The sequence below is a fragment of the Mastomys coucha genome, unplaced genomic scaffold (assembly GCF_008632895.1).
Source record: "Mastomys coucha isolate ucsf_1 unplaced genomic scaffold, UCSF_Mcou_1 pScaffold8, whole genome shotgun sequence".
In the NCBI taxonomy this organism is placed as follows: domain Eukaryota; kingdom Metazoa; phylum Chordata; class Mammalia; order Rodentia; family Muridae; genus Mastomys; species Mastomys coucha.
In genome coordinates, this window is record NW_022196914.1 from 49,279,627 (window position 1) to 49,294,264 (window position 14,638).

A 14,638-nucleotide genomic window follows, 5' to 3' on the forward strand; every position below is an offset into this window, starting at 1 on the left:
GTAGTGTTAAACTTACATTATATTAAGAGCTATATTAAGAAATAGCTTGTTATAATGCCTATAACAACAACCACAGCAACACCACCACCAACAGCAACGCCAAAAAAGTTTGCAAAATGCCAGATTAACCAATTTTAGAAAACCTTACCCACAGGACCTTCAGAGAATTTAATATGCAAATATTCCTCAAGGATGCTAAGAGGCTTTATTAATACACAGTGTTCCCCACATCCTTTCTCCATGTGATACTTTTATTTTCTTTCCCCAGAAACCTACCAACATCCTAAGGATAAGAATACCTATAGAAAACAATTTGAGAAATGCCATTTTCGTGTGATGTATAGATCATTTTTACTCTTTTGGGCACAGATTCGGAGAAGCTGTAAAATCATAGGGTGGATCATATGTGATTAGTAAAGGTCTCTTAGCACTTTATGTTCAGGAAAAAATTCATAGCAGCATTTTGTCCTTTTACCCTTCCTTTCTTTGTTTTCCAGATATTTTCTCTATTCCATCTGGGAAAGGACTATATCTGTACACAGCTTTGTATAAGTGTACCAACAGTGAAATGAACTCTATAAGTGTAATTGATGATAAGGCTTATTTGTAGATGGTCATTACAAATAAGCAGGAAGAAAGAAGTGCTATCAGGCAGGTGCTGTTGTGTTTAAGCCTTTATACCACCTTTTGATAGAAAATAAGAGTTAAGGGTATAGAGGTACTAAATTGGCAACACCTCCCAAAGGTGATGCAACACTTCATAAAGAGTGCCCTTTATAGTCCTCCCCTCACTTGTTTGGACATAGATTTTGTATTTTGATGTAGCTTTATGCCTACCTGAGTATTAAAAAAGAAAACAAACAAAGAACCCTTTTTTGTAAAAAGGAAATGTTTAATAATCTACATTTTGACCAAAAGTTAACATTTTGACATGCTCCTTAATATTACATATTATTAGTAAAGTGGAAATTGTAAATAAAATAAAGCAAACACAATTTTTATTCTATTGTCTCCAACTGTCTATCTCATTATGTAGAGCAGGTTCAGGTTCTGCACTTTAGGATCTGCCATAATCCTTTAGAAAGAATCCCTGAAAAATAACTTGTCCTTTCCCAAGTTAGAGATGGTCTTTGTAAAGCACATGTTGCAGCATGAGTGCACTTTCAGAGTTAAAGTGTAGTGACATACAAGGAAACAACATTGTAACTGACCAGAATGAACTTACAACTCTAAGCAATACTATCCTGATCCAACAGGGCTGGCTTTAAACATAAAGGTACAACAAGGAAGTGACTCTTCCTTTCCTTGCCAAGACAATTTTTTCCTTTTTCTTTTTAATTGGTTATTTTATTTCTTTAGATTTCAAATGTTATCCCCCTTCCCAGTTTGCTCTCTGGAAACCGCCTATACTGTCCCCATACCCTTTGGCTCCCCCACCCCCCAGCCACTCCTGCCTCACCATCCTGGCTTTCCCCTACACTGGGGCATCAAGCCTTCACAGGACCAAGGGCCTCTCCTCCCACTGATGCCAGAAAAGGCCATCTTCTGCTACTTGTCCACCCTCCATGAGTACTCTTTGGTTGGTGGTTTAGTCCTTGAGAGCTCTGGTTAGTTTCTTAAACATGTATCATCACCCTTTTGCTCAGCATGAGAAACAAGTTCTGGGTTTTTTTTGTTGGTTTTTTTTGTTTGTTTGTTTGTTTGTTTGTTTTTGTTTGTTTGTTTTTTTGTGGTTGGTGTTTTGCCCATATTACACATTACTTTTCTCTAGTCTTCATTTGGTTTTATTTCTCAATTGTTTTACATGTCCTTCCACCCTTGATTTCATTCCAAACATCAGAGAGATGGTACAAGATGGGGTTCCAAGGACTTGAGGAAGAAATGAAGTTTCATGGTTGTCTCCTGTCAGCGTTTAATCCCGAGAGTGACTATTTTCTTCATTTCTTCAGTATCTCTAGGCATGTGTTTATATTCTCCGATCTCCCCTCCTAATGGGGACTCGGGGAGGCAGAGAACCCTGTTTCATTTTGATACTTGGTACCACAGGAATTGAATCTACAGTAAGCAATCATTCTAACTGAAAAACAGAGGAGAATGCACAATTGTAAGCCAGAGGCTGTACTTTCAGTTCAATCACTTTCAGTGCAAAATAAGCCCATTTATTTTAGTTTTGGTGAGGAGAGGCGAAATTTGATCCACCTGAGTGATGTGTCAAGAATCTGCTCTCTCCTCTGTTTTCCTTATGACTTCTCTCATGTGAAACAGATGTCCTGCTTCTATGTCTCCTCCCATGCTTTTGCCCTTTCCCCGCTGGGAGCAGATGAGCCCACAACCTTCCTTTTCAACCCTGAGCAAACTGATTAGCAGACAGAACAACAGGGCAGCTAGCTGCCTGTCTTGCCTGTTTAGAGTCTGGCTCCTGACTAAACTGTGACTCGTGAGAAACTGGAAGACTTCTTTTAGAAAGTCTTGGGTTTCACCAAGCTTGAGGCTCCTAGAGCCACTTTGTGACATCTCTTAACTTCCTTTCCTGGCAGTCCTGAAGTTCGGTGGACTCTTTTGTACAGTTAACTATAAAACCAACCCTGGAATCAACACTTTCAGACATCTATCCTATTCCCTGAACCTCAGAGTTTTTGCATTCTAGGTGGAGAAGGTGTGGAACTTAGCAGACAGTGGCAGGTATCAGGCAGGGTGTGGCTGCGGCTGCCTCCCTTTCTCTTCCAGCAGAAGGAGCCACCTTCCAAATCTGTGGGAGAGAGGGAGGGAGAAGTGGGGGGGGGCGGAGGAGGGAGAGAGAGAGAGAGAGAGAGAGAGAGAGAGAGAGAGAGAGAGAGAGAGAGAGAGAGAGAGAGAGAGAGAGATTGGAGAAGGCAATAAGAAGAGGGAAGAGGGAAGAGGGAGGGTAGGGGGGCGGGCCGCCGGGGGAGCCCAAAGCCAGCCTGCTAGCCTCAGTCTCACACGCGCGCCGCCACTGTTTGTACACAGTGCGCTCCTGGCCTCAGGCTCGCTCCCCTCCAGCTCACGCTTCATTGTTCTCCAAGTCAGAAGCCCCGCAGCCGCGGCGGCAGCAGCGTGAGCCGTAGTCACTGCCGGCCGCTTCGCCTGCGGTGCGCGCAGGGAAATCCGGGAGCCAGGAACCCAGGGAGCCCGCGCTCCGCCCGCTGTGCCTCTGCTAGGACCCGCTCGCAGCCCCAGCCTCTCTCAAGCGCACCCACCTCCGCGCACCCCAGCGCAGGCGAAGCTGGGGGGGGGGGGAGTTACCCTTTCTCTAGGGCCATCACTCTTTATCGCCCTTCCCAAGAATTTGTTTGAGGAAGCGCTGAGGGAGGAAGCCGTCCTCTTGAATCTTTGACAGGGCGGGGTTTACTGCTGTCCTGCAGGGCCACCTCGCCTACTGTGCCCTCCGCTACGACCCCGGACCAGCCCGGGTCACCGCCGGGAGAAAGGATCATGAAGCACTTGGTAGCAGCCTGGCTTTTGGTTGGACTCAGCCTCGGTGTGCCCCAGTTCGGCAAAGGTGAGGTGGCTGGGCAGGGGTCCCTGGATGAGAGACGGGCGGGGAGCACCTTTGGAAATGCCGCTCAAGGGGCCACAGTGGGTCCTCAGTGCGTGCCCGGCGTGAGGAGCGCTACGGAGCAGGCGATGCTCCCTGGATACCCTGCCAAAGTGCTAGCAAAGTCCGAGTGGAGTGCCCCAGGCTGAGCCGGGGAAGAGGGTGCGATCTAGAAAATAAGAAGGTTGAGTACTGTGAAAGGGTTGTCTTCCTAGGCTTTCTTTGCTACTGATTCTCTGCGCGACCCCTGACTAGGAAATATCAATGTTGTTGGCCGCTAACAGTGGACAGGGCTGGGATAGAGACCTGACAGAGCTAAGTGTGCCGGCCCATCATCTAGTTGGTGCTAGAACAGCCTACATAACCGCCGGGCGGTAAGCTGGAAGCAATGCTCTGGTGCAGGGCAGGGGCTAAAGGGTCTGTCAACCTGGACCTGATATTGAGAGTTTGTGCTGCCAATGAGAAAGAGAGAGAGGTCTCTTAAGTCGCTAGCTTTCTCCCCAACCCTCCTCTTGGGCGCGTGACTTCAATTACAACAGCTCAAACAACTCTCCTCTCCTCTAACCCCAGGGGGCCTGAGCTTTATTGTGTACTCCCTCTGGATAAGACCATAACTCTTGGTAATTGATGGCTGTGATGTGCAAAGCATTCTTCATGCGCCCCTGGCCCAGGAGCCAAAAAGTTATTCAGATTGGTCTACCTGTGCCTTGAAACGAGCATACAAAACAAATTATTTAAAAAAAAAAAAAAAAAAAAAAAGGATTACAGCGAGTCTCCTGCTGAGTTGTTTAGGTGACTTTCAGGTCCTCTGAGAGATTAGGTTTTGTCAATATAAAACCTGGTCAGAAACCTTTGTCTGCATACCAGCAGGTACTGAATAGGGGCCAGGAAGCCAAAGAGAGAGACGGGGTTTCAAGACATTGGGTGGCTGTACCCTTTCTGCGTTTGTGAATACAGAAGGCCCTTCTGAGAGATATGTACTAGAATCCTCCACAGATAGCAGTAAGTGGAGAGCTGAATAAGCTACAAGGGTTTGAAACGCTGTGGCTCTAGAAGTATTTGGAATAAAAAAAAATGCGTTGACTCGAAACCATTTAAGATTAGACTAGGCATTGCATGGATACTCTACACTACACCTATGCACCACCTAGGTATGCGCTTCCGAAGATGGGCTGTTTAGGGGACTAGCCTCAATAAACCTGTGTTGCAGCGAAATGCCAGTCTCTTTGGGACTCGAAGTGGTGGGTAGTTCAGGTCTTCTCAGCTCCCCAGGATGTGACTGTTTTTCCAGGGGTGTAGGCGTAAGTGTGGGATCTGTTCCAAACCTGCTCTGATAGCTGCCTCGCAGATGCAGCCCCTCCAGTGAAGGTTAGCATATGGAAATGTTTTCGGAGTGGGTCGCCTAGACTCCAGTGGTAAGGAAAAGAATAGGCTTCCAAAGCTGATATTTCCTGGTTCTTTTATTTCTTGTCCGGATTCCTTCTGCACTTTGATGCCTTGGTTGCAAAGGAACTGTAAGACCCATAGGCACTCCCCTCTCCTCCTATCCCCGCCTCCGTTCCCACCCTAAATAGGAACACACACACACACACACACACACACACACACACACACGCAGACTCGCGTGGACACGCACACGCGCGCGCACACACATGCTCATGGGTGCACTCACAAGCACCTACTAGGTAACTCTGCCACTAAGTGACCCTTATCAGAGGTGACTGGAATGCTAGAGGACTGAGCTTGCCAGATGACTTCTCATTGCTAGAATCTCGACAAATAAAAAATAAAAAATAAATAAATAAAAAATGCAGCTGCTCTGAGCTCTTAAAAGATGCCCGCGCCGAGGCATCTTTGCCACCAGTCAAGTGGACCATAGAATTGTTGCCTGAGCTTTCCAAGTGTGGTCCTCTAGACAAAGCTCAGGAAGCCTACCCCTCCATCCGTCAGACTGATCCTTTGTCAGCCTCCCTGCAGGTGGAGGGCAGCAGCTTCTGAGAAAGAATCTGGACTGATTTGCATGAGCTTTTTCTGTTAAACTTGCTCCTCTCTAATTTTCTCCTCCCAGACCTCTGCAGAAAGCAGAACTGAGCTTGCTTGACAGTTCAAACAATTAAACTTTGGGAAAACTTACTGAAGCTAGTGTTAACATGGAATTTTACTCTGGTATTTTCATACCCCTCCCCCACCGTATATCTTTGATTTATCAAATGTCATAGTGAAATTAGTGTTTTCCATTGTGTGGATCCCAATTTACAGGCACTCATTCTTGGAATTTGATAATGATAGGTAAGTCCACTTATTGGCTGTCTTTATTTTAAAATTAAACCAATGGATCAGTCAGATTGAATATTTTATTAACTCTTAAATTATTCATCATTCTGTATTGCTTTAAAAAAAATCCAATAACATGCATACAGTTGCAGCAAACACGTGACATCTTATGCAATCTGTCCCTGTGCCTGCAGTTTGTGCCTGGACTCTTTAAGCAAACGACGTTATCTAAAAATGTCTGGATGTGCCCTAAATGCTATGAATCACTGGCATTTGAATTCCCATCTTTTAATCAATGGAGATCTTAGTTAATTCTACATGGGAAGAAATTAATACCTGAAGAATCTCACTCCAGATGCCACTATGCCTCAAAGATTGCATAGTGAAGTTTAAGCTGAAATAACCGGTTTCTATGGGGATTTTATTACTGCACTTTTGGGCCATCATTACCTAATTTGCATGACCATTAACTTTACACTTTAAGAAATAACTGCTAACATCAGATTCAAGGTGAAACATTTTAAATTAATTTAAAAAATATTATACTGAAGGTAATAGATAAGTGGACATAAAGTCCCTTGCTCTGAGAGTTTGAAACCAGTGTAGTGTCTGCAGCCTGACAGGCAACACAATGATACAGCAGAGCTTTCCAATAGTCCTGAGAAAGTTCTCATTTTAGCTTAAATTTTCTCTTAAAATTGAAATGTATTTTCTCTAGAAATTTGTATTATTTGTAGTGAATATGTACAATAAAAATGGGAAAGTCAAATGGAATAGAATATACTATCTTCTTTGATCTTAAAATTATAAAGGTTTCTCAAATAAGGCCAATGTAGTACATTACTGAACAATTCCTTAAGTTAAAAACATTTGTATTTTCATTAAATATTTTAAGCTGAATGTCCACATAACATTAATATCTAGTTTGTAAAATGATCATTTTAATATAATTGACTCATCTAGGTTATGATTTTTTTCTTAATCATTAAAATCTTAGCAATATACAGGAATAAAGTATACAACGTTGTAAAAAAACAGGAAGGATACTCAGTAAAAGAGCGAGTATACCACTACAAAACATGCTTGATGGATGTTAGTGCCTGCACTACTCACACTCTCTCACTTCCTTACCAGCTATTCTGATAACATTGTTAATCGGGTAATTTATTCATGAGATTCATTTTTTAAATGGATGCTAATAATGGCATGAACTGTATATACAATCACTTGTGTACATTTGTAAGCTTTGGGGGGTTTTCTAAAGCCTAAGAAAGTGGTGCTAATATTGTTTCCTGCACACACTTGCAGGTGTGATAGCTTTGAATATGATTTATGATATAACAGTTCCATCAAATCTTTGCCAAAAACAACAAAAAAAAAATGGTAAAGGCTTCTGAGCTCAGTGAAGCCAGAAGCTAATTGTGAATGGACAGTTGGGTAGAACAAGCTGGAGGGAGAAAAGGGGAGGGGAGAACTATGTGGTTATGTTCAAATCTCAAAAGCTAAAATAATAATAGTAATTAAAGGATGGATAAAATGTAAAGTTAGGAGACATTACAAGTATGCAATTAATAATAAAACTTCTATAATAGAAATCAATTTACTTCTTTTATTAACTAAATAGTTTGAATTTCTGCCCATTCATGAAAAACTATAAACCCAGTCATGCTGTCCTTCCTATTGAGTTCTTAGCTGTGATTTTTAGGAAGATGCCCAATATATTGCTTCTTGTCTTTTGCTTTATCCAAGTCTGTGAAAAGACAGTGATAGCTTTCCTAATTAAAGTAAATTAATTTATGAACAAAATCAAATGAATGCTGATGTGAATTGTTAAAATGTTTTACATGGTTACAACTGATGCTAGAAATCATCACTTAATTGTTCATGAATAAGTATGCATAAAAACCTTTGGTCCCACAGTTGTTGAAAGAAAAAGATTAGGATCGACTGCGCCCTCACCAGCAGGTGTCAGAATAATCAATGGAGATATTTTAAAGATCTTTGAAAGAGGCAAAAGAAGTAAATAAGAAATGCTAGTCTGCAAATGTACATAAAATATGTTTTACTATCTCTGGAACTAATGACAGTTCACATCAGTCCCTGAAGACAGAGAGGGTATATTGTTAGGATGGACAGCTTTTACTGTAGAACTTTAACTTCAAGTCACAGATGCCACAAATAAGAGTCACACATTTTGGGAATCCCATTACTTTCTCAAAGTGTTCATTAGTGCCTTCCAAGGAAATAGACATAGATTATCGATTTAGTAGTGCTCAAACAATTATTACTGACATTCCTAACATTCTAAATTTCTTCTCCACACCTGGTCTAAGTAGTTATTCATTCTTTAACAGTAATTTACATGCATTTACACATTTTATTCTATCTCTGTACATATCTATTTTGTAGAAAGTCATGAGTACCTACCTTTTTTTTAATGGTAATATTTTTGTAGAACCTGCAAGTTTCTAACTAATATATATCATATGGCCAAAGAGGCTAAATGCACCCTAGATTCTCTTTTTCTACTTCAGGAAATTATTAATGTGTATACACAATAGGTGTATACACCTATTGTAGAGCAATATCTATAAGTTACTGAAAATCACTTTTAGTTTATTTTTGTCAAACTTTTGTCCCCTCTTTGGTTGATACAGTCTTTAAATATATATTTCAGATTGGCCAGTATATTCTTGCTATGAATTATTTCTAGTTTCTATGCGCTCATTGACATGTCAAATGGCCTATTTTTAGTGGCATTCTTTCTGTGTTAAAGTTTCTTAAAGTTGAAAAGGAAATCTTGCATGCTGTCTCTCCCATTTTTACATTTTTCTTCTCCCTCCCACTTCTTTGTTGGGTAGTAACTAGGAAACAACATCCAGGATAAAATCAATCTGGCATCCTGTCATCATTATTAAAAGACTGTAACTTTACAAAACTCTGTGAAGTTGTCATTTTTCCTCTTGGAAGGAGAAAAATGGAAAAAGAGAGCATAAATCCTCTTTTCCCAATCTCTGTGATTTAAAAGGATCTTAATTGAAGAACAAGTCAAGAGTTTTATTCCTTACTTTGATCACAATGCTCTGCCTGAAACTGGGCAGGTAAACATGTGCCCTAACAATGCAGACCTGACTTGCCTCACAGTTTCATCCATGTGACACAGAGAGGAACATAGGAAGCAATAAACGACAAAAGGATGAGAAACTCTTGACAACCTCACACAGACTTCACACTTCGAATTTATATATTATATTTTTAAAAATCTATTTATCCTGACCTCCAAATTCTCTGACTGTCTATAAACTACATTCTGAAACAGAAATATGAAGCAATAGGTCAGACTCAATTTGAGCAATGAAGTATGCCAGTTGTTATGAGGAAGTGGGAAAGTGTATGTAAGACAGTAATATTGTACAATTAAAAAAAAAACTAGAATATTTGGTGACATGGTGAGGACTGAGTAAAATAAAGCCATTAACCTGTGAATGTTTATTGTACTACTTGATGCAAATATTTGTCATGCATCTGGATAGTATTTAATTGCCACGTGTCCACCATTTGGGAATACAAAAATATCAAAGTTTTGCATGTATTAATAAGAAAATATTTTGTTCAACATGTATAGGCTCAGAAATCTGCTTCACTGTGAAGGGGTTAGAAATCTGAGAAATGTATTAGTTTGGCAATTGAATTTTTTCTCTGCCATAAAAATGCTGTTTTGTACATTTCCCCCTAGAATAATCAAATGAAGGTAATATAAAAACAGTTTAGTTTTACAGGAAAGGAGTTGGTGTCCGAATTCAGATAAAGTGTCCTGCAACGACTGAGTCACATTTTACAAGAAAATATACTGCTGCATTCTGTTTGAATATGTGTGTTAATGCAGTGATAGTGATGGGTCGGGTTTGTCCAACAGAGATTTCTGGTGCATCAGTGAACAGAGAGGATTTAACGGCAAGGGCACCAGTGAAGCTTCTTACACACTAAAGCATTTCAGCATGAGATTGTTACTGCTCTGAAAGACTGACTCCTCTTACTGCTCCTCTTTTCTAAAACAGATCGGTATCGAGACGACTGATTACTTACTTATTCATAAGTAGGAAGACCACGGCTTAATCTCTGGTTACATGATGATACGCTTAGGTTGGAGGCAATCTGTAAATGGAGTTAGACTACCCTGCAGTCCTTAAGGTTTCTGCTTCGCATTTGACAAAGTGGTTTATTTTTAGAATGAAAAATAATCCTTTAAGTCCTTTCCTGGACTGAGCTCACAGTGACTGTTCAGATTTCGCTCATACTGGAGATTATGAGGTCAGCTGTAGTAAAATGGGCTCCTGACATATGAGCAAGAAAATCCAGAACAGTCAAGTGGAAATATTGGATTGTAGAATATTTTTTAAATGAAAGGGCCTCATCCCTTTTGTAATTAAAAATCACTTTTGTAGTCTGTGTATGTCTGCCTGTCACAAATACATGATAATCTTTTACCAACAGAAGATGCTCTAGTTTTAATAACAATATTTTCTTGTGTGTATATACTATATATAGATAGATAGATAGATATTACACATATACATTATTTGTGTAGCTTAACTCATATATATTATAAACAACAGATTTCTTGGAATGTTTTATGCCAGCTCACTATTTAGATGCTTTAATATGTATCTTCCAAATCCTTGTTTAACATCGATGCTATTATTACCTCCATGAATTAGCAAAGTATAGGTAACACAACAAGACAAAATAACAGTAACAAAAACACCAAAATGGATTCGTAATAGTCTTTTAATTAGATGGAGATATCATCACAACTGTATCCACATCACTGTTTTTAGGAAGTAAGTAGACATTTGGCTTTGTTATTATTAATTTAAATTTACATATTTTTATTTTATGGGCATTTTTATTTTTCCTTCATGTGTGTATGTTTGTATGTGAACTTCATATGTGAACTTCATATGTGAACTATGTTTGCATTTGAACTATGTTTGTTTGTATTGTATTTGGTTTGAAGATGTGTCAGATGCCTTAGGACTAAGTCACAGAAGATTGTGAGCCATCTCATGGCTCCTAGGAACTGACCTTAAATCATATGCAAGGACTCTTACCTGCCAAAACATCTATCTCTCTATCCTTATGAGTGCATATTTTAAGTAGCAGTGTCTTCATATGCTTACATACATCATATATATGTACATTCATATATATGTATAAATGTATATATGTATATGTATACCTATATACACACATACATATATACATGTATACACACATATATGTATATATTTACATATATATATATATTGCCAAGGATAGGTTCAGAAATTTTTTATTAGATGTTTGCTTTACTTACATGTCATAGAATATCTCCTTTCCCAAGTTCCCCTCCAAAAAGACCAAAAAACATAAACAAAAACAAACCCCTGTTCCCTCTCCCATCCCCCTGCTTACCACCCCACTCTCTCCTGCTTACTGGCCCCCCTACACTGGGGCATAGAACCTTCACAGGGCCAAGGGCCTCTCCTCCCATTGATGACCAACTTGACCATTCTCTGCTATACATATGCTGCTGGAGCCATGAGTCCCCCCATGTGTACTCTTTGATTGGAGTTTTAGTCTCTGGGAGCTCTGAGGGTACTAGTTACTTCATATTGTTGTTCGTCCTAAATGGCTGCAAGCCCTTCAGCTCCTTGGGTCCTTTCTCTAGCTCCTTCTTTGGGGACCCTGTGCTCAGTCCAATGGATGGCTGTGAGCCTCTACTTCTGTATTAGTCAGGCACTGTCAGAGCCTCTCAAGAGACAGCTATATCAAGTTCCTGTCATCCAGCACCCATCAGCATCCACAATAGTGTCTGGATTGATGATTGACTATGGGAAGGATTCCCAGGTGGAGCAGTCTCTGGGAATCATAGTTCCTTCAGTCTCTGCTCCATAGTTAGTCTCTGCAACTCCTTCCAATTCTTGGGGAAATGGATGGATCTGAAGAATATTATCCTGAGTGAAGTAACCCAATCACAAAAGAATGCACATGGTATGCATTCTCTGATAAGCGGATATTAGTCCAGAAGATCGGAATATACAAAGTAAAATCCAAATACCACAAGAAACTCAAGAAGAAGGAAGACCAAAATGTAGATACTTCATTACTTCTTAAAAGGGGGAGCAAAATAGACATGGAAGGAGGTTCAGAAAATTTAAAAGCTTCTGTTACTTGCTTTTCTTTATACCCATTCCTATGTTTTGAAATGAACCTTATATAAAAGTACTTTTTAATCCTTCTGGAAGATAAAACACTGATAACAATATACTGTCATATCACAGACTGAATACAAATGGCCTTTTATGTTTTTATACATCTTCAATTAAAAGACATGTAAGCAATAAACAGCAGATTCCTTTATTATATACAGTGTCCTGATGTTCTTTGTATCTGAAATTTTTCCTACAAAGCTATGCTTTTACAGTCACAGTCTTATTTCTTTATTTTTTCCTCTTTTCATAGGAAGGCTGCCATTATAACAGCATAAACATCTTTATAGGAAAGTTAACAAGAGTCATTTACTCAGAGAGATGTGAATCGGGGTAAATAAGTCTAGCAGATGCCTTCTGCATATTGCACTGTGGTGGGTACCAGTTCTGAACCTCAGAACTAAACCATGCTGGTGCTGCTGGGTCATTTGAAATGAATAATAAAATTGATACAAAAATAACTGCCGTGGCCACACAGTGACTAAGTTAAAATGTCGTGTATAACATGAAGAAAGAAGAACAAATAATGAATAAGGCATAAGGAAGGAAAGAATGCACAAGTTATGAAAGAAGACATAAATCTATTTTTTATATTTCTAATTCTGTCACAGATATTTTGGTTTGGTAGTGGGTAAGTGAGTAAAATGCCCTTGACCCTGTAAGTATACAATTTCAATGTGAAGCTTCACAGCTTCCATTTTTATGGCAATTATAATTATATATACATTTATTAATTTTTATAGAAGTTAAGTATGATAATTTGGCTATTTAATGTTTTTATTTATCTACAATTTCCTATATTTTATTTTAAAAAGTTCCAAAAAATAGAGCAATATGGACCCTACACTCCTAACTACCAATTGATATTATGTGGCAATAAGTTATGCATTGTGCACATGAAGGTGTCTTCTTTATTTTATTATTTGTAAAAATACATATATCTTACCAGTTAACTACCAGTTAGCATCTAATTATTTTAGAAGATGAATTTATACTTTGGAAATATTAAGTAATTCTACAATTTAAAAATAACTTTTACAATTTTTAATAAATTAAATTTTAGGTAGAAAACCGGGATAAATCTCTTTTCACATGCAGAAATAAACAAACATGTTATTCAGTCTGAAAGAGTTAATGATAGGGTTTTTAGTGCACATTACAAGTACTGGTCCTGTGATGGCAGGGAGAAAAGCACTTATGATGTGTTTGGAAATACAGATCTTTCACCAAATCTTTCCATTCAATTTTATTCTAGCATGCTTCTTTTATGAATGTGTTCTAGAACTTTGCCACTCCTCTGCATGATTCCCGTGCTATTGAACATAAGGTATAGGGATACAATTTCTGTAGCAATTTCAATTGCATTACATAGTACAAAGTGATATTAAAAGACAATATGGTTTTTATTTTTTTCAATTTAATCAACATATTCAATGTGCCACAAATATGTATGTGTTATATGTGTATATATATATATATATATAGCACCCTCATTTAATTTATTTATATGTAACCTATTAAAAAATAAACTTCATGCCCAAATATCACAGCACGTGACTATTTTCCATGCATTGAGGAGGAGGCAGCCAGGTCACAAAGCCACAACCCTCAAAGGTCTGGGTTACATAGTATGAAGTAAACCAGAGCTGGGGGGAAAGCTCAGTGGTTAAGAGCACTGGATGCTCCCCAGAAGATTCAAAGACTGACTTCCCATAGACTTATAGTGGCTTATATAATCTGTAATTCCAGGTTCAGGAGTCCAACACCCTCTTCTGGCTTCTATGGACAACACCTGGGCACAATTTATTTTATTTATTTATCACCACCACCAACAAAACAAAGTTAGCAGTATCCCAAAGCTCTGAGTTCTTTCCCCAACATTATAAGAACAAAGCCAAACAGGCACAACTAGCCGTACTAACCACACAGTTTCTTTCCGATTTAACTGAGTGATTATTTACTCCAAATATTTTTAAGCATTTTAAAACTAAATGAAATTAAACTGTATTTTAAAACTAATGGGAGTCACCCTACCTGGTATATAGAGCATCTTCTTGTTTCTTTCTCTGTGAGACTGTACAGTATTTGAGCTTAAATGGCCCTTTGCCTTAGAAGACAAGAGGAAGAGAGTATTCATCTAATTTAAAAAGAGAGAGAGAACTTGAGGTTCTAAAGCTCCAATGTCCTGGGTTTCACAGACTTGGAAGAGTCTGAACTTGAATCTACTATACTGACTCTAGCTGTGTACAGCTGTCACACAAGAGTGCTCGAGGTAGTCAAAAATTCTGTTTGGTTCTCAACTTTTAAAATGAGGAAATGGCAGGAGATTGGCTGATGTTCATTTTCCAAGGTTATTCCTAAGTACTTACAGTAGTTCTTAATATCTTATTATCACACTGTCACTTTTCCCTTATTAGAGAGCATCAATGAATCTGAAGACCTCCTTCAATTCCCAGCATCAGTCGTGCCATCACTGTGTTTTAGTTGACATCTAGCGACAACTAGTCCATAGAATTGCTGCTGTTAAATGAAACCACTAACTTACAGGCACTTTAAG

At 39.0% G+C, this 14,638-nt stretch overlaps 1 protein-coding gene across 2 annotated transcripts in view; it reads left to right on the forward strand.

The window, feature by feature from the left end:
* The first annotated feature begins 2,875 nt into the window (after positions 1-2,875).
* The window catches only part of Edil3 (EGF like repeats and discoidin domains 3), a 486,419-nt gene continuing 474,656 nt past the window's right edge, over positions 2,876-14,638 (forward strand). For both annotated transcript variants that reach the window (XM_031360541.1, XM_031360542.1), the window contains exon 1: positions 2,876-3,520. In XM_031360541.1, the coding sequence (XP_031216401.1) occupies positions 3,454-3,520 (67 nt within the window). In that variant the 5' untranslated portion in view covers positions 2,876-3,453. The remainder of the gene's footprint in view (positions 3,521-14,638) is intronic.